This window comes from Mustelus asterias, chromosome 22 (genome assembly GCF_964213995.1).
Source record: "Mustelus asterias chromosome 22, sMusAst1.hap1.1, whole genome shotgun sequence".
Taxonomy (NCBI): domain Eukaryota; kingdom Metazoa; phylum Chordata; class Chondrichthyes; order Carcharhiniformes; family Triakidae; genus Mustelus; species Mustelus asterias.
The window spans coordinates 37,245,344-37,269,901 of NC_135822.1; the positions used below are offsets into that span (position 1 = coordinate 37,245,344).

Below are 24,558 nucleotides of genomic sequence, written 5' to 3' on the forward strand. Positions count from 1 at the left end.
CACCCGAGGAAATAGTCTCTGAACGTCCACTCTATCCATCCCCCTCATCATCTTATAAACCTCTATTAAGTCGCCTCTCATCCTCCTCCGCTCCAAAGAGAAAAGCCCCAGCTCCCTCAACCTTTCCTCATAAGACCTACCCTCCAAACCAGGCAGCATCCCGGTAAATCTCCTCTGCACTCTCTCCAATGCTTCCACATCCTTCTTATAGTGAGATGACCAGAACTGCACACAATATTCCAAATGTGGTCTCACCAAGGTCCTGTACAGTTGCAGCATAACCCCACGGCTCTTAAACTCAAACCCCCTGTTAATAAACGCTAACACACTATAGGCCTTCTTCACAGCTCTATCCACTTGAGTGGCAAACTTCAGAGATCTGTGGAGATGAACCCCAAGATCTCTCTGTTCCTCCACATTCCTCAGAACCCTGCCGTTGACACTGTAATCTGCATTCAAATTTGTCCTACCAAAATGAATCACCTCGCACTTATCAGTGTTAAACTCCATCTGCCAATTTTCGGCCCAGCTCTGCATCCTAACAATGTCTCTTTGCAGCCTACAACAGTCCTCCACCTCATCCACTACTCCACCAATCTTGGTGTCATCAGCAAATTTACTGACCCACCCTTCAACCCCCTCCTCCAAGTCATTGATAAAAATCACAAAAAGCAGAGGACCCAGCACTGATCCCTGTGGTACACCGCTGGTAACTGGTCTCCAGTCTGAAAATTTTCCATCCACCACCACCCTCTGTCTTCTATGAGATAGCCAGTTATTTATCCAATCGGCCAAATTTCCCTCTATCCCACACCTCCTTACTTTCTTCATGAGCCTACCATGGGGAACCTTATCAAACGCCTTACTAAAATCCATGTATACAACATCAACTGCTCTACCTTCATCTACACACTTAGTTACCTCCTCAAAAAATTCAATCAAATTTGTGAGGCAAGACTTACCCTTCACAAATCCATGCTGACTATCACGGATTAAGCTGCATCTTTCCAAATGGTCATAAATCCTATCCCTCAGGACCTTTTCCATTAACTTACCAACCATCGAAGTAAGACTAACCGGCCTATAATTACCAGGGTCAATTCTATTTCCTTTCTTGAACAGAGGAACAACATTCGCCACTCTCCAGTCCTCTGGCACCATCCCCGTGGACAGTGAGGACCCAAAGATCAAAGCCAAAGGCTCTGCAATCTCATCCCTTGCCTCCCAAAGAATCCTAGGATATATCTCATCTGGCCCAGGGGCCTTATCGAACCTCAGGTTTTTCAAAATTGCTAATACACTTTCCCTCAGAACATCTACCTCCTCCAGCCTATATCCCACTCTCATCCTCAAAAACATGGTCCCTCTCCTTGGTGAACACTGAAGAAAAGTATTCATTCATCGCCTCTCCTATCTCTTCTGACTCCATGCACAAGTTCCCACTACTATCCTTGACCGGCCCTAACCTCACCCTTATGGTTATGGACAGAAGCTGCAGAGAGGGCAAACTTTATGCTATACCGCGTATCAACCTGGAGATCCATATTCCTTGACAGTGATAGGAGGACCTTTGGCAGGCCAGCCAATGGACTCTGCTTTCTAGCTGTGCATACATACATACCCATCATAATTCTCCTGTATGTCACTCCATCAAGGTCTTCAGCTGAGTCCTTTGCAGCAGAACTCATCTGCAATCTCGCCTTCCAGTGAGCTGCCAAATGAACCATTCTTTACTCTTGGCCTGGCTGCAGTCCACTTTTACATTTGCTGATCACAACTCCAAACTACCTTAAAGATCACAGTACTTGACTTGTAAGGGTCTGTTGAAGTGAAAGTGCTTTTCTTCAGTGATGTAGTGTTACTTTTTCTCATGCTCCTGGGTTGTTATGTCTGGACTGGTGGCAACTGTTACATGTACGAAGACAGAAAATAAGAAGGGGAAGTTTACGGTGAGGGAAAGGAGGTGGAATGGAAAGCAAAAGGTCCATTGTGACACCATCAGCTGCTTGCTCATCATGCCAATAGCAATGAGGGCGAGTTGAGGGGGGCCATAAGGCAAGAATATACCATCATCCTGAATGTTTCTCAGCAATGATACCCCGGCTCTGTTGCCGCAACGCTCACGATGCAGATAACCAGCTCCTCCTTATGGTTGAGGATACAAACATGTGACATAGGAGCAGAAGTAGACGTTCAGCCTCTCGAGCCTGCTCTGCCATTCAATAATATTATGGCTGATCTGTTTGTGTTTCCAGTTCCATATTCCAATCTACTCCTAATAAGCTTTGATTACCTTGCTAACAAGAACCTATCTACCTCTGCCTTCTGTGCGGAGTCTGCAAGTTCTCCCCGTGGTCTGCATGGATTTCCTCCAGGTGCTCCCACAGTCCAAAAGACGTGCTGGTTAGGTGCATTGGCCATGCTAAATTCTCCCTCAGTGTACACGGAATGTGGCGACTCGGGGATTTTCACAGTAACTTCATCGCAGTGTCAATGTAAGCCTACTTGTGACACTAATAAATAAATTTAAATTTTAAAAGTATTCAATGACCTCACTTCCACTGCCTTCTGAGGCAGAGAATTCCAAAGTTGCACAATCCTCAGAAAATATTTCTTCTCATCTCTGTCCTATAATGGTGACCTATAATTTTAATATAATACCCCCTAGTTCTGGACTAACCCACAGGAGGAAATATCCTTTCCATGTCCACTTTATCAAGACCATTCAAGATCTTATATACTGGAATTAAGTCACCCCTCTCTCTTCTGAACTTAAGTGGAAACAATCTCTGCCTATCCAACCTATCCTCATAAGACAACCTGCTTATTCTAGGTATCAATCTAGCAAACCTCCTCTGGATCATCTCCACACATTTACATTCATCTTTACTTAAGGATACTAAAACTACACAGAGTATTCAAGATGCAGTCTCACCAATGCCCTGTATAACTGAAGCATAACTTCCTTAATTTTATGTTCCTCTCATAATAAAGGATAGCATTTTGTTAGCCTTTTTGATTACATGCTGTATCTGCATACTAACTTTCTGTGACTCATGCACTGGAACAACTAGGTTCCTCTGCATCTCGGAATTCTGCAATCGTTCTATGTTTAAGTAATACTCTTTTTTTTAATTCTTTCTGCCAAATTGAACAACTTCACATTATACTCCATCTGCCAGATTTTTGCCTACTCACTCAACGTATCTATATCTATTTGTAAACTCCTTACTTCTTCTTCACAAAATACTTTCCGACCTATCTTTGTGGCATGCAGGCATCTTTGTTGCCACCATCTCTACTCTACATTTTGTGGAGACAGCGAGGCCTGGTGTGAGTCTGAAAGCACAGATATGTGTCTGAGGGTGCAGTGTCTGGATGTTCACATGGACTGTTGATGGGTGAATGATAGAGCATAGAGCAGTGAGAGAGGCTGGTGGTGCATAGGTAGATGTTAGGAGATACATTCACTGATCTTAACCATCCACATAAGATCATTAAACTTCTTGTGGTATTGCTACCAGATGCTTGGAGCCAGCCACCAGGAGTTGATCTCCCTGACAATCTGCTCCCAATCCTTTCTGAAGATTGTCCTTGAGAACTTCTTGGCCTCTGCAGAATCATGGCATCTCTCCTGTCCACCTCCACCACCTGGCGTGCATCCGTGTCCTCTCTACCCTGTATTCCATTTTTCTTGTTTAGAATTACAGCCAATGTATACAGCAGCAAATCTCTGTTATTCGGTGCAGATTCCCTTTAGGTGGGACAGACTGTCTTTCAGAATAGAGGATTGGCTGCAATTTGTGCTAGCACAACACTGCTGTGCTCCCTGCTGAGTAGAGGCTGCCAGCAGCAGCTCAATGCTATAATCATATAAATGAGGTGCAGCACCAACTTCAAATATCGGCCGGAGTTTTACCATTGCATTGTGCCCGTTTTCGGGGCATGAAAATTTGGTAAAGTCGGGTGTGAGGCGAGTAGTGAGATCTGCGCCCGCTTCTGTGCCAGTTCGCACTTTACCAAGGCCCAAAAATGGCCACGGTTGGGAACCCGACCAAAATGGACGCAACGTCAATTTAAATAAATCTGCATGTATTTCAGTCCACTTAATGAACTGCACGCCCCACTTTACCAGCACGTCTGCCTTTACTACCACGTTCGCCCAATCTGAAATCAGTCTGGAACAAACATGCTTGATAAAAGTCCGATTTGGGCGCTCCATCAGTGAGGGTTAGTGAGGAGGTAAGTGCCCACTCCCAGTTTTAAGTCCGCCCAGCACTTAAACAAAAAATGGTAAAATGGCACCCATGTCTTCCTCTAACGGAACTGGTGCAGACTTGCTTGAACCAATTTTTAGCCCTTACAATTTAGGCTTTCTCCAATTACCATTTGTATTCATAATAAAAAGGCTGCTTCCAGATTTGTGCCTCTTTTGATCTGAAACATATGAATGTCTGCGTGTTGTGAATGAGGTAACTTTCTACAAGACCAAGCAATTATTTCTCCATAATAATAAACAACGGAGACCTGTGAGTGTTACTTAACGCTACACTCAAAGGACAAAATAAACCAATGTTAGATCATATCGCTTAAGCTAAAGTGAAATTATTTACAAAGAATGTGCTTTGACAGGAGAATAAATAACAGTACAATATCTGATTTGCACAATACACCTAACATTGCCATTCAAGTGTTGTCCCTAATCTTTTGACTAAGTCCCATGAACACGAGTTATGTACTGAGCTCCACATAACCTCATATTTCTGCCAAGACATGTAAACAAACTTGAAGGGTCTGAAAAATCAGCATTGTTCTACCATTCCACAGCAGGCTTGCACACACCAGATAAAGGAGTTCCTTCCCATTAAGCAGGCAATCATATTATTAACCACATTTACCATTTAGTTCAAGGGTTTTCAGCCTTTTTTCAGAAGGCTATAAAAATTCCAGATACACCCTGCAACACAACACACACAATTTTCTGTATAAAAATTAGTTATGCAATGAAACATATATATTTAGATTTTTCCGTTTTATTTATTTAACTTAAACTTGTTGCCGGCGCTGAGTAACGTATCGATCGAGATGCGGAGGTATCTTTGCCAAAAAGTGAGTGAAAGTGGGAAATGTTGAATCAGAAAGTTGAAAATAATGTTCAGGGACTAAATCCAAAAGGGAAAATAGGGTCAGAAAGGCACAAAAAGGTAAAATAGAAAGCTGTAAAAAAAATTAGAGAATGCAAAAATACATGCAAGATCAAAATGGGAAATGGTTACCAAAAAAAATGGAGGAAATTATAAACCAAAACATGTAGAAATTGGTAAAACAAAAAGGGGAGGGAGTGAATCATTAAAAGCTGGAATTAATTTTCAAAGACTCGAATCTGAAGTGGAAAATGGTTCACAGTGTCTTCTGAAAAGGAAAGTACTGCCCTCTGTGGGTGAGAGCCTGGATTAACTTTGGTTAAGGATTTCCCATTGTGCAATTTCCCACTATCCATTCGCTTGTGGTTGGATACATAATGTTCTGGAGTTCCAAGTTTCTCCAGGAGTGGCTCACTGGAAAATGCTGGTATTGACCCATGTTACTGGGATGGACTGGCTCTGAGCGAGCAAGGGAAGATGGTGACACAGCAATTCCACTGTTGGGTAGGGTTTACCAACCCAGTTTTCCATTAATAACTTTGGGTCAGAACATTGGATTTCCTCCAGATCGGCGGCAGGTCAAAAGGCTTGCTGAGCGGAGGAGAGCAGTACCAAACCTATGTGGCTGTGCCTTTGCTGGACAGAGAGACAGCAATAAAGCGCATGACCATTTTCCAACCGATAGACCGTTTGGGGTGCCTCATTTGGACAGCCAGGCATGAAATGATACTGGAATGAACCCAGTCGGCCATCGGGAAGCCAGGTGGCAGTGCCCAAAACCTAATTGAAGCAAAACTATTAAAACCAAGCAAATAAAGGCTGCCTACAGTGAGTACACCTGTCACCTTGCCTCAGTGATTGATTTTCAATTGACAAGTTGTCATTCCTGTGTTGCTCTGGCCTAATGCGCTTTGCTCAAGAGCTCAGAGTCTGTTTCGGCTGACCCTATGAAACTTTTTCGGGGATATCGTCTCCCAATTGCAAGTTACATATACGAATGTTGGATTTTTTTTTTGTCTTTCTGGTGGATTTGTAAGTTTTAGTTACCTGATTTTAATAAGAAAGAGTTTGCCTGCTTTCTTGCAGTCAGCTTGACACAGATTTAAAACTGCAAGCCATTTTGCATTAACATCTCAAAACATAAGAAATATGAGGGCAGCACGGTGGCACAGTAGATAGCACTGCTGTCTCACAGTGCCAGGGACCCAGGTTCGATTGGGTGCCTGTCTGTGTGGAGTTTGCGCATTCCCCCATGTCTGCGTGGGTTTCCTCCAGGTGCTCTGGATTCCTCTCATAGTCCAAAAATGTGCAGGTTAGGTGGGTCAGCCATGGTAAAAACAGGGATATGGCAGAGGGGAGGGCCCGAGTGGCTCTTTTGGAGAGTCGTTGCAGACTCGATAGGCTGAATGGCCTCTTTCTGCACAGTAGGAACTTTATGGTTCTATGAAGGACATTGCATTAAACTGATGCCTGATGAAATATGACTTCATTATTGCAGGAAATGTCTGGATAGATAATCCCCACAAAAACGTAGGCAGTAGAAGTGTGTATTTTTTTTCTTATAGATATAAAAGAGCTCTTATAAAACACAACTAATCTGGTACTTTTTGAATTCACAGTATTTGGTCAATCTTGTTTCATATGAAAAATATTTCCAAGTGTTTTGGAGTTTGAAGGATGATATATTTCTGATTCCATTGGAAGTTTAGTGTGGGAATATAAGAAAAGAAAGAGAAGTCACATTAAGAGGTAATCAGAGGGGTAAAGAGGGATCTGAAGTAAAGGCCTAACCATAGGCAAAACACAACTGTACGAAAGTTTGCAAACCAGAGATGAGAACCATAAAAAATGTTAACAGGACAAAGATGGTAAATTACTTTCGGACAGTTAGTATACTGATTAACAAATTCCATCAACAGTTTAGCTATGAAGAGGCAAGGGATGAGAGGTGTGAGAAGCTGACAGTCATTATGGAAACAAACTGGGAGATTTGAAACAGGCTAACATGATGCCCATCTTCAAATAATGATGGAAAGACAGACACTGGAAACAATAGAGTAATTTGTTTGGCATAATTTTTAGGTTAAATAATAAAATTGATTGTCAGAAACTTGAATTGCCTGTATGATAACCTTGTGAGCCTACCTGATCAATATCTTATTTGAGGAAATGAAATTTCTTGCAATTTCATGGCAAACTCCGTGATTTATTTTTTTCCATACAGAAGGAGAAAATGGTGTAAAATGAGGATTAAATTAAATGAGATCTAATGATTTTAGTAGACTTGATTATCAGCAAGTCTAATCATTTAAAGTAGCAAATCAATAAAGCAAATGGAGTGCTGATTTATATATAGACAAAACAGTGAAGTAAATTAGTGAAAGACATGTGTATAGTGTTCTGGTTAGACTGCATCCTGAGCACTATGAACAGTTTTGTTCACCCAAATACAAGGGAGAGGTTTAAGCAAACAGAGCTGGAAAAGGGAAGAGCCAAGAGACTGATCTCTCAAATCTAAACGCTAAATTGTGCAGAAAATTGGAGATGTATAGGCTTTTCAGCAGTGAAAGGAGGCAATTAAGGGCAATGCTGACTCAGGCGTTCCTCAAATCCTTTCCTCATGGCAAACGTGAAAACCCATCCATGAAAAGGCCCTCCTTGCTCCCTATCAGATTGTATGTAAATTAAGTTGGGACTCAGCAAGTCGTGGGTGAACAACAAAGCAACTGTAGAAGATCATTTAGATCCAAATCGTTAACTTTCTCTCCACAGAGGCTGCCAGACCTGCTGAGTTTATCCAGCATTTTCTGTTTTTATTTCAGATTTCCAGCAATATGTACTAGAAACACAGAGCAAGATATCAGCTTACTTCCCCAAGGGCGCACTGTCTGCACCACTACCACCATATTTTGGCATAGAATGACTACAACACATGAGACCATTTTTGGCCCACAAGTCTGTGCTTGTTCCCTGCAAGAGCATTTTGGCTAGTCTCACTAGCTCCCCCTTGCCCCCACCCACAATCTCAGGGGCCCACGGCCCGAGATGCAGCCCCCGCTGCCCCGACCTATCGCGGACCCCCTCCCTCTCCCGATCGCATGCAAATTGGCAGTAGCGCTCCCTCCCCACTGGCCCAACAATTGGCACTGCCCAGTGGGCATTGCCCATGTGCAAGGCTGGCACTACCAAAGGGGCACCCCCACCTGGCGCTTGGCCTCACCAGGGAGCCTCAACGGCCTTCAGTTCCACAGGCGAGGCTCATGGGGAGCCAGGTGCTTTCCTCGCTGGGGAGAATCTCTCCAGGCGAGGCCATAAAGGTGAGCGAGCCCGGAAGATTGAGCGCCGGGCTTGCTAAACACATGAAATGAGTAAACACACAAATTTGAATAAATTAATCAGCCCCTCACCCATTTCTGGAGAGAGGCTGACCACACTGGAAATGCGGGTGTCGTAAAATTGCGCCGGTCGTGAAAACTGGCGCCATTCGCGCTAGCTGCTTTACGCCTGATTTTATGGCATTTTCCCACTGTAAAATGGACGCAAACCGGCAGTAAAATTCCGTCCAACGTGTGCAACAGATATTAAAGAAATAATGGAAATCCTACTGGATGTTCTGAGCTCTAACTGACCAACACCCAGTTCTTATAAAATGCAAATATTTCATACTTACAGCCATCTGCCAGTGCTTGTTGAAATTGTCTCTTGAAAGTAGAACTTCTGTAAGCTCCTGACCTGATCCCTTTGTTGCGTATAGCTTTCTTTCGCACCAATGTTAGTGAAGAGAACGAACAGTCTTCTAGTGATTTTTCAAATGGATCCAATTCTTTTGATTGGATCTAAAAATATAAGCAAACAGGCATTAATTCTGTTTACATTTTATTATAGAACTTATAGGAAGAAACCCTACAGTGCAGAAACAGGCCATTCGGCCCATCAAGTGTGCACCGACCACAATCCCACCCAGGCCCTACTCCCATATCCCTACACATTTACCCGCTAATTCCTCTAATCTACGCATCTCAGGACACTAAGGGGCAATTTTAGCATGGCCAATCAACCTAACCCGCACATCTTTGGACTGTGGGAGGAAACCGGAGAACCCGGAGGAAACCCACGCAGACACGAGAAGAATGTGCAACCTCCACACAGACAGTGACCCAAGCCGGGAATCGAACCCAGGTCCCTGGAGCTGTGAAGCAGCAGTGCTAACCACTGTGCTACCGTGCCGCCTACCGGATGGAGGGGGTTGTCATTCCAGGAACCCCTTCTTCCTACATTTTGACACTGTGATTAGTAGATTACAGCATGAATGAATTTAGTGAAGAACTTTACAGTGACATGTTTAACCTGTTCTGGATACTTAGATTCATTTCTGAGAGTCCAGAAGTTATTGGCAATAACCATCTTTAGCAACAATGTCCTGTTACTTCTACAGGGAGTTAAAATCAGAATTAATTTTGTTATGCAGATTGCTAAACCATATTTATTGGGAAAAGAGTCTGGATCCTAAAAAAACAATTGTCTACAACCACTCAGACTTCATAGAATCCCTACAGTACAGAAGGAGGCCATTCAGCCCATCAAGTCCGCACCGACCACAATCCCACCCGGACCCCATTCCTATTACCCCACATAATTACCCTGTTAATCCCCTGACACTAAGGGGCAATTTCGCATGGCCAATCAACCTAACCCGCACATCTTTGCACTGTGGGAGGAAACCAGAGCACCCGGAGGAAACCCACATAGACACGGGGAGAACGTGCAAACTCCACATAGATAGTGACCCAAAGCCGGAATTGAACCCGGGTCCCTGGCGCTGTGAGGCAACAGTGCTAACCACTGTGCCACCCACTTTTTGTGAATTCAGTGCTGGAAAAAGGTGACATGGACACTCATCGGATTTTCTGGCTGCGCTTGGCCCAAAACCGGAAAATCTCACCCAAAGTCAATGTACCTTTGCATGGTCTGTGTCCCGCCCATTACAATTCCCATGGTGGGCGGGATGGGAAAATTCCACCTATCATCTTTCTGTAACTGCCAGTCGACTTTTTAAAAAATTTGAAACCAGTTTTAATTTTCTTTGACAAGTCAACTTCTGACATGTTACAATGCCAAGACTTCTTCAAAAACATTTACAGAAAAGGAGAAAGAGGGCTGAAGAATAAGGGTGGAAAAGCAGCGAGATTGACATTAGAATGGGATATGTTATGCTCCAGGAGTTTAAAGATACAGCTGAAATTACCCTGAGAGCAACCTATTTTGTCCCATGAGAATGTCCTTGTTGTAACTCAGACATAGGGGTTAATCACAAGAGTCCTTTATTTAGGGGCTATGCGTGACCCATGATCATAAAAGGACAGTAATATGGAAACTAGAACACATTGGAGATTCATTCTTCTGGAAATTACTTTAAATTAGTTGATCCAGCCCTGCTGGATTCGACCATCTCCCAGATCAGTTGGATAGGAAAATATAATTTACCCATACTGCTACCAATTAATTGCATAAATTAGTTGGTAAAATGTTCATAAGAGCTGCTGAAAGCAGCAGTAATATCAGATGCAAATTTGATGTTAATATAAGCACTAAGAAAAATGTACGGACTGAAAGCAATGTTTTGGCTGTGGTGCCTCTTTCAAGTGGGTCATATGTGGCAGTCTTCAGGTGAAAACTTATTCACAACGTTTTATGGCACATAGCTTAAAAGCTCTTGAGGAATCATTTGCAGCTCTTTTACTGGTACAGAACCCATACTTTTCACCTCGATATTCTGGAGGTAGTGGATTATATTTGGACATGAATTGGGAGAGTTTAAATGTTTACCAGAAAATGTACATCATTTCTAAATGACTGTGCAGGAGGTGGGAGGGCGGGGAGGAACTGCTACATAATTGTTCAGGGGTTCCGCTCCCGTAGAGTAGTTATCTCACAGTACAGGAGGAATGAAACTATGAGCCTTATGTCTAGCCAATCCTGTTGTATATTAGGAGCCAAGAGTGCCTAACTCTGCCTGAGAACAATTGGGAATTAATCATCTGTTCTAAGGGGCATTCTAAACACATATACCATGTGAATATATATTAGTAATACCTACTGGATACCTACTCAACAAAGTAAATCTAAGCATATTTTCATACCTTTGAAATAGATTACTTCATTATCTTTTTCGCTAAGCTTCATTGTAGAGTCTTCAGGCTTTTTGTGATAAATTACAAAAACTACAGCGCCGTGAAAGTATCAATCTGTTACACATCTATTATACATCCAATCATGTTGCCTTACTATTTCTTCTGATGGTCTGGTTTCCTCTTGTTGTGATGGTCTCTTGAAGGACACCAGGGCACTGACATTCAAGGAAACCTCCATCTCCCCATAGCACTCTCTCACATGTCTTGTAGAAACAGTTGGTGCTGGTGAACTTGGTTCTAGGTGAGTTTCCTGATTGGGGTGATGAATGGCAGATACATTGCTCTGTTGCTCTCTCCTGTATTTCGTACAGGAAGCAACCTGGAATAACCGGCACAGCTGCAAATTCAGAATAGTTGCCTACAGTGGAAAGAACTCTGTTAGACAGAAGATTGAAGACAAATAAACAAACTCAAAGCACTAATCCAATCAACTGCTGGTCCAAACAGCCTACTTCAATGACATTACTAAGCCATTTGTACTGAATTACACTTGGACTGATATACAACTGCTCCCAGCCCCGAGCCTTTAAACCTGTTTAATAAATAGACAGGATTTTCTATATACAAATAGTATTTACACATTACAAGAGTAACACTTTTACTTATATAATTCCATTAATGTAATAAAATGTATCAAGGCACTTTGCAGGAGCTTTATGATGCAACATTTGATAACGAGCCACATAAGGAGCAATTAAGGCAACTGGCCAAAAGCGTGGTTTAAACAGGTAGGTTTTAAGGAGCAGGGGAGGAAAGAGATAGAGAGGCATAACATTAATCCTAACCCTTTAGGGAGCGAATTCCATAGCTTGAAAACCAGGCAGCTGAAGGCAAAGTCACCAATGGTGGTGTGATTATATTTGAGGATGCTCAAGCGGCCAGAATTGGAGGAGTGCAGTATATCAGAGGGCTGTGGGGCTGTTGGAGACAACAGTGTTTGGGAAGGGTAAGGGTAAACAAGGATGAGAAATTTAGAATCAAGGTGATACTCAGAAACCAATGTAGGTCAGCAAGGGGTTACTGACGAACACGACTTGGCTCGAGTAAGTAGACAGACTTAGGAGTTTTGGATGACTTCCAGATAATGGGGGAAAGAATGTGAGAGGCCTGTCAGAAGTGTGTTGGAACAATCAAGTCTGGAGGTAAAAAAAGGGCATGAATGAGGGTTTCAACAGCAGACAAGCTGAGACAGTGACAGAGACGGATGGTGTTACAGAGGTGGAAGTAGGTGGCATTAATAATGGTGAAGATATGCGGCTGGTAGCTCATCTTTAGGGTCAATGATGACATCGTGATTGCTAACAATCTGGTTCAGCCTCAGACAGTTGCCAGGGAGAGGGATGGAGTTGGTGGTTAGGGAACAGGGTTTGCAACAGGGACTTCAGCAACGATGGCTTTGGACTTCAATATTTAATTGGACAACATTTCTCATCCAGCACTGGATGTCAGACAAGCAGTTTGAAACTTAGAGACACTGAAGAAATTGAGAGAAGTGTTAATGAAGTCGCATTAAGTGTTGTCAGTGTACATGTGAAAACTGGTGTTTTTTCAGATGACATTACCAAGGGGCAGCATGCGGATGCAAAAAAGATAGGAGGAGGCATTGGAAAATCCTTGGGAGAACCAGAAGTAATGGTGCAGAAGCAGGAAGATCTACCATCACAGGTAATTTTCTAGCTATAATTAGATAAGCAGGAATGGAACCAGGTGACTGCAGTCCCACCTAACTGGACAAAGATTGAAAGATTTTGGAAAAGGATGCTGCGGTCAACCATGCTGCAGTCAGGTCGAGAAAGACAAGGAGGGATAAATGGCCATTGTAATAGTCACAAAATATATTATTTGTCTTTCTGATAAAAATTGTTTTGATACTGTTGACAGAATTAGAGAGATTCAAATATGGAGTTGCAGGAATGATGGGCAAGGACTTGGGAGGTATGACACACATTCAAGGACTTTGGGAGGGAGAGGAGTTTAGAGATGGAGATTGTAAATAATATTTTCTGCCATATATTTAAGAAAGAAAGAAATTCCATTTTATAGAGTCTTTCCTGTGCTCATGATGTTGCAAAAACCTTTATAAAAAATAATTATTTTGTAAGTATTCCCACTGTTATGCAGGCAAACAAACACAGCAGTGAATTCATATGCAACCATCAGTTGATTGAGAGAGAAATCTTGGCCTAGGCACAAGGAGGACTCTCCTGCTCTGAAAAGTGCAATATGATCGGCTGGCCAATCAGATTGGCTGGCAGCTCTCGAGGGCAGGACTTCCTCCCACCGAGGAGTGCAAGTCCCCTCAACTAGTTTAATCTGCTGGCTATGAGGCTTCTTCCAGGTGTGTCGGCTAATAGCCAACTTTCCTTCCGGGTGGGGATGGGGTGGATGGTTAAGCGTGATTGGGAGGTCTGGCTTATCTTCATCTCCTTACTGCCATCCAAGCTGAAATGAAATAATTAAGCCATGACCAAGGATTAAATCTGGTTCATTACCACAACAGAAATCGCATCAACTTCCTAACCATGGGAAGGGTAGGAAGCCTGAAAATCTGTTCATTATTAAAAGCTGCATGGTGCATTCACTCCCAGGATCTCCAACTGAAATAGTCAATTATAATGCCCTGAGTAACCATTTGGTTAAAAAAAACTTGAAATAAACAATGAAATAAGGATAAAAAATACACCAAGATAACCAAAATTTAGAAATAATTTTGATACATTTTATGGCCAATCTATTGAGGAATGTCAGTAATGGAACAATTCTTTAATTTTGCATTTCATGGTATCATCTCACCAGACAGGGAAAGCTGGGTTTCAATAGCCTGTACAAATAGGAAGTTTTCTGGTAATGAGGGAAGGCATTTAAGTTTCTACAAAGATGCGTGAGGGAAGGACCAGAGGATAGGACAGGGAAGGAGTCAAAGAGTTATTTTTAATACACTCTGGTTTCTACTGAAATTGGTGGCAGTTTTTGCACAATAATTTGCTCTTTAACCATATTGGCTTTTTTGTTCTCTTGGAAAATAGGTTGTAGAGTGGAATTCGCTGGCTGATTAATAGTCTGACACAAACACTCCTTCCATACAGCCATAACCATGTTCATGTCAGCTGATAAGATGCCAACAACTCATATATATCAGGAAGGTTTTGTAGGCTCCCACAGTTAATATGGTGAGAGGTAAAGCGGCACCATATCCACTGGACATGAATATCCTACTGGATATCAACCAAGAATTTAGAGCCAGAACCCTGGCCTCCACTTCATAGAATCATAGAAACCCTACAGTGAAGAAGGAGGCCATTCGGCCCATCGAGTCTGCACCGACCACAATCCCACCCAGGCCCTACCCATCCCTACGCATCCCAGGACTCTAAGGGGCAATTTTTTAAACCTGGCCAATCAACCTAACCCGCACATCTTTGGACTGTGGGAGGAAACCGGAGCACCCGGAGGAAACCCACGCAGACACGAGGAGAATGTGCAAACTCCACACAGACAGTGACCCGAGCCAGGAATCGAACCCGGGACCCTGGAGCTGTGAAGCAGCAGTGCTAACCACTGTGCTACCGTGCCGCCCTTAAAACAATAACTCCACTTTTAAGGAAATTGCTTGATTGGCGAACCACTCTGTGGGACATCCGGGAGCTTTTTTTTTTTAATTCATTCGTGGGACATGGGCGTCACTGGCTGGCCAGCATTTATTGCCCATCCCTAGTTGCCCTTGGAGGGCAGTTGAGAGTCAACCACATTGCTGTGGCTCTGGAGTCACATGTAGGCCAGACCAGGTAAGAACGGCAGATTTCCTTCCCTAAAGGACATTAGTGAACCAGATGGGTTTTTCCGACAATGGTTTCATGGTCATCAGTAGATTCTTAATTCCAGATATTTTTTATTGAATTAAAATTCCACCATCTGCCGTGGCGGGATTCGAACCCGGGTCCCCAGAACATTAGCTGAGTTTCTGGATTAAAGTCTGGTGATAATACCACTAGGCCATCACCTCCCATACATTGGCACTTTCCAAAATGGGGCATGAACCCTGCACCAGAGGCAGCAATGTTACCACAAGCCAAAAGACACAATCCAATTTTATGAGATAAATATGACTAAAATTGTGGAGCTGAGTGTTTTAAAAGTAAGCAAGAGCAGGAAAGAAAAAACTATCCCTACTTAACATAATCCCATTCTAATTAAAACTGGTCATTCTTCATTCATGAACCTGGACAGTCAGTGTTATCAAGCACACCAAGCTATCAAAACTCAGCCCAATCTTGTCACTAGATGTCACTACATGTGTAACTCCAGCTCTGGTCAACGTGCACCAACCAGACATAGGAATGTAAAACCTATTCCTGCCCCAGCTAAGGTTGGTTACCTGAACACAGACCAATGACAGAAGATGGAGCTTTCTGTCTACTTGATTCAATATTGCACCACACCAAGCTCAGCACTTGGGAATGCTCTGCTAAACATAGCTTAAAATATTCCTTTTTTAAAGCGAAGACCATATTGAACATTAATCTGCGGAACATAGATCTTCGTCTGTTCATTTAATATTACGTTTTGCTATTTTCCATTAAAGAAGTAGCCACTTTCAAACTACTCAATCTGTTATCAGTAATCTTAGTTTAACAATTCAAGGGTAGAACTGGGCAGGTTGCGAGCTATCTGACAATGTCATGTTGTGGCATTCCTAGTTATGAATTAATTTGGTGAAGTACGCTATTATTTAAATTATCCAATCAATGACTACCGCAAGAAAGGTCGTGAATGCAGCCCAATCCATCATGCAAACCAGCCTCCCATCCATTGACTCTGTCTACACTTCCCGTTGCCTCGGCAAAGCAGCCAGCATAATCAAGGACACCACATACACCGGACATTCTCTCTTCCACCTTCTGCCGTCGGGAAAAAGATACAAAAATCTGAGGTCACGCACCAACCAACTCAAGAACAGCTTCTTCCCTGCTACCGTCAGACTTTTGAATGGACCTACCTCACACTAAGTTGATCTTTCTCTACACTCTAGCTATAACTGTAACACTACATTCTGCACTGTCTCCTTTCCTTCTCTATGAACGGTATGCTTTGTCTGTATAGCGCACAAGAAACAATACTTTTCATGTATGCTAGTACATGTGACAATAATAAATCAAATCAAAAAAGGTCTGTGCTCTATTAGTGCACTGTAACATCTCCAATTCGGAATGCTTGGGACCAAGGCATTTCTGGATTTCAGAATTTTCTGGATTGTAGAATGATGGCTCAAATCCCTAACCATAAGCATGTGAACCAGAAAAACATTGTAGATATAAATAAAAATATGAAACATAAAACAAAGTAAAAATTACAAAGCAGTATAAAACTTGTTTTACTTCTCCAAATTGTTTTACTATCTACCTTGTTTTCACTCTCAAAGTATAGCAAAGATTTTTTTAAAACTGAGAATGCTTAGTTTTCCTCAAAGACAATGCTGCTAAAGGAAAGGAGGCAGAAAGAGGGAGGGTGAGAAAGAGAGACCCAGGGAGAGAAGGACAATGAGCAAAACAGCCAAAGAGTGAAATCAAAAGCGAGAGAGATGGTGAAATAGATTATGGAAAGAAAGAGAAAGAGACCAACAGAGACAGAAAGAAAGCGATATGGAGAAATATTGACAGAGAGAGACCAACAAAGAGATACATAAACAGCACAGAGAAAGAAATTGAGTAACTTTGTAACCTTGAGCTGTGCTTTCCTGCACTATACTCATCACATGCCCCCATTATCTGCCATTTTCTACCCTCAGTTCAAAGATCAGGTGAGCACTTGCCTTCTGATTTGTTGTGGCACCTGAACAGTAGTGTTTATGGGTCTGCTCAAAACATTTCAGAACAACTGGTGTTTCTAGACTTCGGATTTCCAGATTGCAGAGATGCTGGTGCATTCCCATTAATCCTGGTTCTGTCATCAGCTGAAATCAGCTTTGCGTTATTGATAGGTAAGCTCATGTTGTAAATGTTCGATTTGCAGCCTCTTTTAAATTGCGTTAGTTAAATAGTAAACCTCAAGATATGCACAGAGATTACTCAGATCCACACATTGTAAAAGTTAACGGATGCAAAATTCATTATTGTAGCACTGCTTCCAGTGGCGCTATGAACATATACTCGTGTTTATCAGGGGCAGGCTGCACCAGGATCACCTGCATCGAGGCTGCCTCCGTGCACCAATACCTGTTGATCAAACATCGTCCCGATGCAACACAGCCCAACTGGCTGATATGATGCCAGGATCCCAAATTTGGGCAATGCAGATCCAGTATTGTTAGTCGTAAAAAATGAATGAAACAGCAAGGCTCTGCAGTAGTGTTACTTAAAGGCTCAAGCACTCTGATTGTGGGCTTCAGGTGAAGGGAGATTTAGAAATCTAATGAGAAAAGTCGAGGCAATAGAGCAATTTAGCAATTTGGTTAAAGACAAGCAGAGTGTAACAAGTAGGGACAGAGAGTTTAATATTAATAGTGCATCAGCAAATAAGTTCCATGCAGATTATACTTGTAATAAAATAAAATTTAAGGCTCTTTATCTAAATGCACAAAGCATTCACAATAAGACAGATTAACTAGTAGCACAAATAGACATAAATGGTTTAGATATAATCGCTATTTCAAAGAAACGGTTACACGATGACCAAGGTTGGGAATTAAATATTCTAGGGTATACAACATTTTGAAAAAACAGAGAAAGAATGGAAAAGAAGAGATAACCTTGATAGTAAAGGACAATAGAAGGACAGTAGTGAGAAAGGATCTTGGCTTAGAAGATAAGCAAGTAGAATCAGTAAATGTGGAGATTAGGAATCACAAAGGCTGGAAAAAGGTGGGGGAAGTAGATTCTTGGTCCCCTACAGTGGTCAAACTATTGAACAGACCATGAAGCAAGAAAAAATTGGAGCTTGTAACAAAGGCAATTGTGAAGAACTTTAATATTCACATTGACTGGACAAATTAAATTGGCAATTGTTGTTTGGAAGATGAGTTCTGTAAAATGCTTGATGAGTGTTTGTTTCCCAGAACAATACATTGTAGAATCAGCTAATAATAAAATTATTTTAACTGTAATATTGTGCAATGATGCAGGTTGAATTAGGAATCTCATAGTAAGAGATTCACTGGGAAATAGTGATCATAATACAACTGAATTCCATACAAGTTTGAAAGCAACATTCTGCAGCCCCAAAAATGAATCTTAAACTCAAGCAAAGCCATTTATATAGATATGAGGAAAGAAATAGCTAAAGTTGATTGAGTAAACAGACTAAAAAGTATGATGATAAATAAACAGAGGAAACATTTAAAGAAACAATTCCAAATGAAATAAGGGTAGGAAGAAGAGGAACTGAAGACAGAAAGCTGCATCTGGAAGAGTGGGAGAGAGGAGAACCTGGAGACAGACAGCTGCATCGAAAAGAGAGGGACAGAGGAGCACCTATCGCAACACTTAAAGGAACTTTCCAATCTGTGGCTCTAAAGTAAACCAACTGTGTTCCGAGAAAAATCAAGGAAATAGTCGATTGGTTGATGAATACTTTTCTCACTTATCTTTCAAAATTCAGGGATTTTTAGTAATTCTAAGATTGTATGAGTAATTGTAAGGATTACTAATAGTAGTAAAGTTTATTAGATTGGCTGGTGAGATTTTTCTATTTATCTTAACTAAGGAATTTAAATTTGAATAAGTGGAACATTTATTGAAATAATAGAAATATAAACAGAGGCAGGACTAGAGACTGTAATAAAAAAAACTGTAATCAATAAAATAATTTAATTAAACACTATAAAGATGGCGAGCAGGTGATGTGTGGTGGCTGCAGAATGTGGGAGCTCTTGGACACCCATGTGATCCAAGGCAAGCATGTCTGCGATAAGTGTTTGTGACTGGATAAACTTTGGCTCGGGGTCATTAAACTGGAGACCTTGCTGAAGAAACGGCGACACGTCAAGAGAGTGTTATCTGGACACTTTGGTTCAGATGGCAGTCACATCCCTTAGGATAAAGTCATCTGATTTGGTTTACAGTCAGGAACAAGATGGTGTGACTGCGAGTGAGGCAGGTATGGGGATTGAGAAGGTAAAAGTGGAGGAGCCTCAGCCCGTACAATTATCCAACTGATCGGAGGTTCTTACAACCTGTATGAATGAAAGCAGGACTATATGAAAGCAGGGCTGCAGGGCAAATTGACTATGGCATAATGGTACATGAAGCCATTCAAATTGGGGGAGTTAATAGGAACATGGTGGTAGTCAGGGAGAGTATAATCGGGGGGTTAGACGCAGTTCTCTGCTGATAAGAATGAGAGTCCAGTAGGCTGTGTTGTCTGCCAGCTGCCAGGGTTCAGGACATCTGCTCTGGGCTGGAAAGGAACTTATAGTGCAAGAGGGAGGATCCAGCTGTCGTGGCCCATGGATGTACCAACAACATAAGGTTAGGAAAGAGGTTCTGCTTAGAGAGTTTGAGCAGCTAGGAGCTAAATTAAAAAGAACCTCAAAGATAATAATCTCTGGATTATTACCCGAGTCACAAGCAAATTGGATTAGGGTAACTAAGATTAGAGTGTGGTGGGTCAGTGACGTTGGACGCCTTTTAAATATGGCACCCAGATATGACAGAACACGCATAATCAAACCCGCGCTGCCACGGAATACGGCGCTAAAGCTCTGGATGCATTACGATAAATCTCACCAGAAGATATGGTGTGGTTTCCCATCAGCCTCTGCAGTGGGAAACACTTCTCATCCTCATCCTGCCATGGGACTTAGTCCCAGATGGGACAACATCGCTATTACTGTTTATGATTTTGGTCACCTTACCTAAGGAGGAATATACTTGCCAAAGAGGGAGTGCAATGAAGGTTCACTGAATTTATCATTGTGATGGCAGGATCGTCTTATGAGGAGATATGGTCCCTGGGAAGTTATTCTCTAGAGTTTAGAAGACTCTAAACTCTAGAGAATAGGCTTACAAAATTCTTACAGGGCTCGACAGGGTAGACGCAAGGAGGATCTTTTCGTGGCTGCGAGGTCTAGAACCAGGAGAGACAGTCTCAAGATAAGATATGGACCATTTAGGTCTGAGATGAGAAGGAATTTCTTCACTCAGATGGTGAATCATAGGAATTCTCTAGCCAAGAGGGCTGTGGAGGCACAGTCATTGAGTATATTTAAGACAGAAGTAAATAGATTCCTTGTTAGTAAAGACAACAAAGGACATGGGGTTAATGCAGCCAAGTGGTATTGAGGTAGAAGAAGAGCATGATCTAGTTGAATGGTGGATCAGGCTTGAGGGGCTGAATGGCCTACTCCTACTCCTATTTCTTACATTCCTATGTAACAAAAATATATTCCATTAAAAAAGAAAAACTCAGTGAACACGATCAATCTGTGGCTTACTAGGCAATTTAATGATAGTATTAGATTAAAAGGAGGGGCATATAAGAAGCCTGGTTCTAGAAATCAGTGAGCAGCAACCAAAAAGTTGATGAAAAGGGCAAAACAGAGTATGAGAGTAAACTAGCCAGGAGTATAAAAACAGATTCTAAGGACATTTGTAAACATATGAAAAAAGAGAGGAGCGAAAGTAAACATTGGTCCCTCAGAGGCAGAGACAAGAGACATTTCATGGGCACTGAGGAAAAGGAGGGAGAGATTAAAAAAACGGAACTACAGGTCAATTAGCCGGACGTCAGTTATTAAGAAGGTACTAGAGTTTATTATCAAAGAAGTTCTAAGAATGTACTTGGAAAATCATTGAATACTCAACATGTTTTTTTATTCATTCATGGGATGTGGGCATCACTGGCTGGGCCAGCATTAATTCCCCATCCCCAATTGTCCTTGAGCTCCGTGGCCATTTCAGATGGCATTTAAGAGTCAACCCATGGTGCTGTGGATCTGGAGTCACATGTAGGCCAAACCAAATAAGGATGGCAAATTTCCTTCCCTTGGGAATGCAAGCTGTTGATAGAAAACAAAGGTTGGAGTTTTCTGGTCACGCCGGTGGAGAGAATCATCATGGGTGGGACAGAAAATTTGACGGACCAGCAAAATGTCTGTTAACTTCAGGAGGGACCAGAAATACCTGGCCTCCAAGTCTGCGAAGAGTTATGGACAGGTTAAACAGGTGGGCAACAAGGTGACAGATGAAGTGTAAGGTGGGAAAGTGTGGTGTTATTCACTTTGGCAAAGAACCAAGAATATTACACCACAGGAACAGGCCCTTCGGCCCTCCAAGCCTGCACTGACCATGCTGCCTGACTGAACTAAACCTCCCTACCCATATCCCTCTATTCCCATCCTATTCATGTATTTGTCCAGACACCCCTTAAAAGTCACTATTGTTTCTGCTTCCACTACCTCCCCCGGCAGCGAATTCCAGGCACCCATCACCCTCTGTGTAAGAAATTTGCCTCGTACATCTCCTTTAAATCTTGCCCCTCGCACTTTAAACCTACGCCCCCCACCCCCGTCATAATTGACTATTCCACCCTGAGAAAAAGCTTCTGACTATCCACTCTGTCTATAATCTTCTCGACTTCTATCAGGTCACCCCTCAACCTCCGTCGTTCCAGTGAGAACAAACCAAGTTTCTTCAATGTCTCCTCATAGCTAATGCCCTCCATACCAGGCAACATTCTGGTAAATCTTTTTTTGTATTCTCTCCAAAGCCTCCACATGCTCCTGGTAGTGCAGTGACTAGAATTGAACACCATATTCCAAGTGTGGCCTAACCAAGGTTCTATAAAGCTGCAACATGACTTGCTAATTTTTAAACTCAATGCCCCAGCTGATGAAGCATGCCGTATGTCTTCTTGACTACCTTCTCCACCTGCATTGCCACTTTCAGTGACCTGTGTACCTGTACACCCAGATCCCTCTACCTATCAATACTCTTAAGGGTTCTGCCATTTACTGTATATTTCCCATCTGTATTAGACCTTCCAAAATGCATTACCTCATATTTGTCCAGATCAAACTCCATCTGCCATCTCTCTGCCCAAGTCTCCAACTGATCTACATCCTGCTGTATCCTCCGACGGTCCTCATCACTATTCGCAATTCCACCAACCTTTGTGTCGTCCACAAACTTACTAATCAAACCAGTTACATTATCCTCCAAATCATTTATATAAATAAATATATATATATTGCAAACAGCAAAGGTCCCAGCACTGATCCCTGAGGAACGCCACTAGTCACAGCCCTCCATTCAGAAACACACCTTCCACTGCTACCCTCTGTCTTCTATGACCAAGCCAGTTGTGTATCCATCTTGCCAGCTCATCTCTGATCCTGGGTGACTTCACCTTTTGGACCAGTCTGCCATGAGAGACCTTGTTAAAGGTCTTATTGAAGTTGATGTAAACAACATCCACTGCCCTACCCTCATCAATCATTTTCGTCATTTTCTCGAAAAACGCAATCAAGTTAGTGAGACACGACCTCCCCTTCACAAAACCATGTTGCCTCTCGCTAATACGTCCACTTATTTCCAAGTGGGAGTAAATCCTGTATCGAAGAATCCTCTCCAATAATTTCCCTACCACTGACGTGAGGCTCACCGGCCTGTAATTACCTGGATTATCCTTGCTACCCTTCTTAAACAAAGGAACAACATTGGCTATTCTCCAATCTTCTGGGACCTCCCCTGTAGCCAGTGAGGATACAAAGATTTCTCTCAAGGCCCCAGCAATTTCCTCCCTTGCCTCTCTCAGTATTCTGGGGTATATCCCATCAGGCCCTGGGGACTTGTCTACCTTAATGTTTCTCAAGAATCCCAATACCTCCTCATTTTTGATCTCAACATGACCCAAACTATCTACACACCCTTCCGCAGACTCATCATCCACCAAGTCCTTCTCTTTGGTGAATATGACGCAAAGTATTCATTTAGTACCTTGCCCATTTCCTCCGGCTCTACGCATAGATTCCCTCCCCAGACGTTGAGTAGGCCAACCCGCTCCCTGGCTACCCTCTGGTTTTATATATGTATAAAAAGTAATGGAATTTTCCTTAATCCTGTTGGCCAATAACTTTCCATGACCCCTTTTAGACCTCCTGACTCCTTGCTTAAGTTTCTTTCTACTTTCCTTGTATTCCACACTTGCTTCGTGTGCTCCCAGCCTCCTAGCCTTGACAAATGCTTCCTTTTTCTTTTTGACTTGGCTCACAATATCTCTTGTTATCCAAGGTTCCCGAAACTTGCCATATTTATCCTTCATCCTTACAGGAACATGCCGGTCCTGAATTCCTTTCAACTTACACTTGAATGCCTCCCACATGCCAGATATTGATTTGTCCTCAAACATCTGTCCCCAATTTACATTCTTCAGTTCCTGCTTAATATTATTGTAATGGCCTTCCCCCAATTTAGCACCTTAACTTGAGGACTACACTTATCTTTATCCATCAGTACCTTAAAGCTTACTGAATTGTGGTCGCTGTTCCAGAACTGCTCCCCTACTGAAACGTCGACCACCTGGCCTGGCTCATTCCCCAGTAAGAGTTTTAACAACACCAGGTTCAAGTCCAACAGGTTTATTTGGTAGCAAAGTCACCTTTATTTGGTGGCATTTGCTACCAAATAAACCTGTTGGACTTGAACCTGGTGTTGTTAAAACTCTTACTGTGTTTATCCCAGTCCAACGCCGGCAGCTTCACATCATTCCCCAGTAACAGGTCCAGTACGGCCCCTTCCCTAGTTAGACTTATCTACATACCGTTTCAAGAAGCCCTCCTGGGTGCTCCTTACAAACTCTGCCCCATCCATGCCCCCAGCACTAAGTGAGTCCCAGTCAATATAGGGGAAGTTAAAATCACCCACCACAACAATCCTGTTACTTTTACACCTTGCCAAAATCTGCCTCTATATCTGTTCCTCTATCTCCCACTGGCTGTTGGGAGTCTGATAGTAAACCCCCAACATTGTAACTACATTCCTCCTCTCCCCATATTGCCTTGCTGTATGAGCCCTCCGAGGTGTCCTCCTGCAGTACAGCTGTGATATTCTCCTTAACCAGTAGTGCAATTCCCCCACCCCTTTTACATCCCCCTCTATCCCGCCTGAAACATCTGTATCCTGGAACGTTAAGCTGCCAATCCTGTTGCTGTCCTTCCCTTAACCAAGTCTCTGTAATGGCAACAACATCATAGTTCCAAGTACTAATCCAAGCTCTAAGTTCATCTGTCT

General features: G+C 42.5%; 1 protein-coding gene across 1 annotated transcript in view; it reads right to left on the reverse strand.

The window, feature by feature from the left end:
• The window catches only part of sh2d5 (SH2 domain containing 5), a 73,592-nt gene that overhangs the window by 23,569 nt on the left and 25,465 nt on the right, over nt 1-24,558 (reverse strand). Inside the window, exons 5-6 of the mRNA XM_078238553.1 lie at nt 11,430-11,693; nt 8,815-8,980 (exon numbers count right to left, since the gene is read on the reverse strand). Of these exons, the coding sequence (XP_078094679.1) occupies nt 8,815-8,980; nt 11,430-11,693 (430 nt within the window). The remainder of the gene's footprint in view (nt 1-8,814; nt 8,981-11,429; nt 11,694-24,558) is intronic.